The sequence below is a fragment of the Triticum dicoccoides genome, chromosome 5B, assembly GCF_002162155.2.
Source record: "Triticum dicoccoides isolate Atlit2015 ecotype Zavitan chromosome 5B, WEW_v2.0, whole genome shotgun sequence".
Taxonomy (NCBI): domain Eukaryota; kingdom Viridiplantae; phylum Streptophyta; class Magnoliopsida; order Poales; family Poaceae; genus Triticum; species Triticum dicoccoides.
The window spans coordinates 85,151,983-85,155,083 of record NC_041389.1 but is presented as its reverse complement, the minus strand read 5'-3'; the positions used below and the strand labels follow the sequence as shown (position 1 = coordinate 85,155,083).

At 44.6% G+C, this 3,101-nt stretch overlaps 1 protein-coding gene across 5 annotated transcripts in view; it reads right to left on the bottom strand.

The window, feature by feature from the left end:
• Window positions 1-3,101, bottom strand: part of LOC119307516 (26S proteasome non-ATPase regulatory subunit 10-like) — a 6,923-nt gene that overhangs the window by 3,300 nt on the left and 522 nt on the right. For 3 of the 5 annotated variants that reach the window (XM_037583590.1, XM_037583591.1, XM_037583593.1), the window contains exons 2-7: window positions 2,586-2,738; window positions 2,359-2,490; window positions 2,049-2,188; window positions 1,767-1,853; window positions 1,439-1,567; window positions 644-799 (exon numbers count right to left, since the gene is read on the bottom strand). In XM_037583590.1, the coding sequence (XP_037439487.1) occupies window positions 644-799; window positions 1,439-1,567; window positions 1,767-1,853; window positions 2,049-2,188; window positions 2,359-2,490; window positions 2,586-2,738 (797 nt within the window). The remainder of the gene's footprint in view (window positions 1-643; window positions 800-1,438; window positions 1,568-1,766; window positions 1,854-2,048; window positions 2,189-2,358; window positions 2,491-2,585; window positions 2,739-3,101) is intronic. The other 2 variants (XM_037583592.1, XM_037583594.1) reach the window with 2 other exon arrangements.

The following is a 3,101-nucleotide window of genomic DNA, read 5'->3' as shown; positions in this document are numbered from 1 at the left end:
GGCGTGCGTGTGTGAGAGAGAGGGGGGAGGGAGGGTTGGCCCAGTCGCTTCAGGCAGAGCAGTTAACGGCCGTTAGCGATGCGCCGCCATCGTTGTCAGCCCGTGCGTGATCAGACACGTCAAAACGAGATCAAATTTTGGTTCAGTGTTTTTTGCCACTGTCAAATTTTCAGTGCGGTGGAAAGTGTCGCATTTTGTAAAGTGGTGGTTTTCCGAGAGCTATGACGCTAAAGCAGTGGTTCTGTGCATTTTATTCATATAAAGGACCCCTATGAGGAATAAAGCAAGAATAGAAGAATAGTTCTTCTATCTTGCCCCCAGGGGGTGAGGGCTGCCCCCTAACACTAGTACACAACATACAACATCAGAACTTCTGTCCTATCAGAGAACGCCCAACAGCAGCTAGCCTAAAAGCTTGCTAGCAGCACAGCGACATAGTCCAAGTGGCAAACAATTGAAGTAGGATGTAGTATAAGCTATCTACGCATGTAAACAGAGTTCATGAATATGTGTGCTTTGTTGAGGACTTTTTACTCCGTCGAAGGAGGACGGGGTATAAGCTATCTATAAGATGGGCAAAAAATTACTATTGTCTAAATAGAAAGTACGAAGAAATCATGCATTAAACTTCAGGAGTACATACCGGAGGAGCATTGATTTTTGGAGAATTGACAGTTCTAATTATCCCATCAACACTCCAATCTGGCAGAGATTTAATTGGTTTTGTCCTAGGGAATAGAATTTGAACAAGCTTGTGTCGATCACTATCTGCTGCTAGCTTGATAGGTATTGCTCCATGCTATAACATGAAACAAACAATAAGATGCTATACAATCCAGTGCAAAAATAACAAAGCGAGTAATGTCACTATATTTTCATTCATGAAGAAACTTACGATAAAATGATATATTACTTAATTCATCCCACGGACAGTAACAGTCTTAGCTACTGTTATATGAACAGAAAAGAAGTTGAAGTAAAGCTAGACACAGTACTCCCTCTCCAATTCTAGTCAGTGTGGTTAAGTATGATCATGGTCTTAGAGAAACAACAAAAGTGGAAGTCTAGGGACCTACTAGTATCATGTTTCTCAGATGAGATGTAAAAGCTGTTGTATAAAATTTTGTGACCTACCAGTATCCTGATTCTGCGATGAGATATGTAAAACCTGTTGTGACACTTAGCACTGGAGCTGCAACCTTGGGATGTCTGACTAGGTCAATGCAGTACAAACTCTGAAGCAAACCAAAACAGATGCAACTAGAGTATGAACCTACTATAAAATTATTTACTTGACACATGAACAATCAGTCAATGCACTCATCTCCGCAGAGGCTTTAGCTAGATCCAACTCAGCATCAGACATGCGGGGAGAGAGGCGTCAAGATCACAACTCTCAAAGCATTAGAGCAGTAAACTCAGGGACGAACAGAGCCACCTGGTTAGGGATGTTAGGGTTGGCTCCAGCATCTAGCAAGACCTTGACAAAGTCGGTTACGCCATCAGCAACAGCCTCCGTAAAAGGAGTTGGCCCAGAGTAATCACAAGCGTTCACATCGGCACCAGTCTATAAATAAAAGTAGGGTAATCTTTAGAGGTAGGACTTATGCAGTAATCATGATAGTAAGTTCAATAGGAAAACAAGGCTGGTTTACTAATCTGGATTTTCTACCCAACAAGTTATGCTTGACAGCTTAAGGAATCAGGACACATTCAAATAGAAAAAAGAACATAAGGAAATGCATCAACTCAGTAAGCTATTGGACCTCAATAAGTTGCCTCATGCATTTCAAGGACTTCCCACAGACAATCATCATGAGGTATGAAAATACGTGATGAACAGCTTTATTGGGCTGAAAAAGGAAATGAATCACGATTTTGAGAACATATAGTGAGATGGATATTGTTAACATGCCACCAAGTGCAAAGATGCACCTCCAAGAATAAAACATTTGATCTTCAAGCCAAATGAAAATAATTATAGCATTTGCATTCCCAATATATAGGGATATGTGTCCAGTTAGGTAACCATGAAATAAACAACTTACATCAGCCCCATGCTCCAGCAGAACCATTACAACCTGATCTTGGTCCTCCACAGCAGCCAAGTGTAATGGTGTCCCTTGGTAATGGATAGGATCCAGATTAACTCCTTTCGACAGCAATAGCCTTACAGCCTCGCAGTGCCCTGGAGGCGCAACAAAATGCAGTACATATCCAGATACATCAATGATCAGAACCTAAGCCAGTAAGCCTCAACGGGGTGTATATATATACAGTAGACAGTAATTGTAGCCGAAGCTGTGCAAGCAATGTCATTCAGGGGCTGAGAGTGAACCCAGGAATGAGAAAGCGCACCTGCCGCTGCTGCATTGTGCAGCGGCGTGGAGCCCCTCTCATCGGGCATCGCAGGGTCACCGCCATGATCAAGAAGGTACCTCGTAACCTCGACATTTCCCTGGAGTGCGGCGAGGACCATGGGTGTCACACCTGCAAGGGGAACACAGCATGTCAGTAGTAACAGAAGGAGAAGAACTTCCTGCATGGATGCACAAGATTTCAACTAGCTGCATGCGAATATGCACCTGTCTTTGACTCCGAGTTGACATCAAGCCCCGCCTCCTCCACCAGGAACAGGAACAGGCAGCTCACCAGGCAGCCCTGGCTCGAAGCGAAATGAAGCATGGTTTCCCCATTCGCGTCCTTGGCTCCCCGCAGGCCCTTCTTCTTTGGTAGTTCTAGCAACGGGGAAATCGCAGGAACAAACTGAAGTCAGACATCAGAATCATTTCAACGAGCAGAAGGGGGAGGATTAATTCAAGATGAAACTTGCACAGACGAGACACGCCAAATCGGGCCACTCGCGCCCACTGATTTCGTGATGCGAGGCCACGAAGTCTCGGATTTGGGGTCTCTTCCTTCAGAACAACATTTGGGGGTTTCGCCTAATGAGCGAATCGAAATTTCATCGGAAAACTCGCAGGGAGAGTGCGGATCTGAAGTTCGCAGGGGGGCCACCCAACCCCAAATTCCTCCGCAATGCACAAGCACAACTCGAACGTTCGAAACAAGGAAGAATAATGGATCATACGGCATTCCAT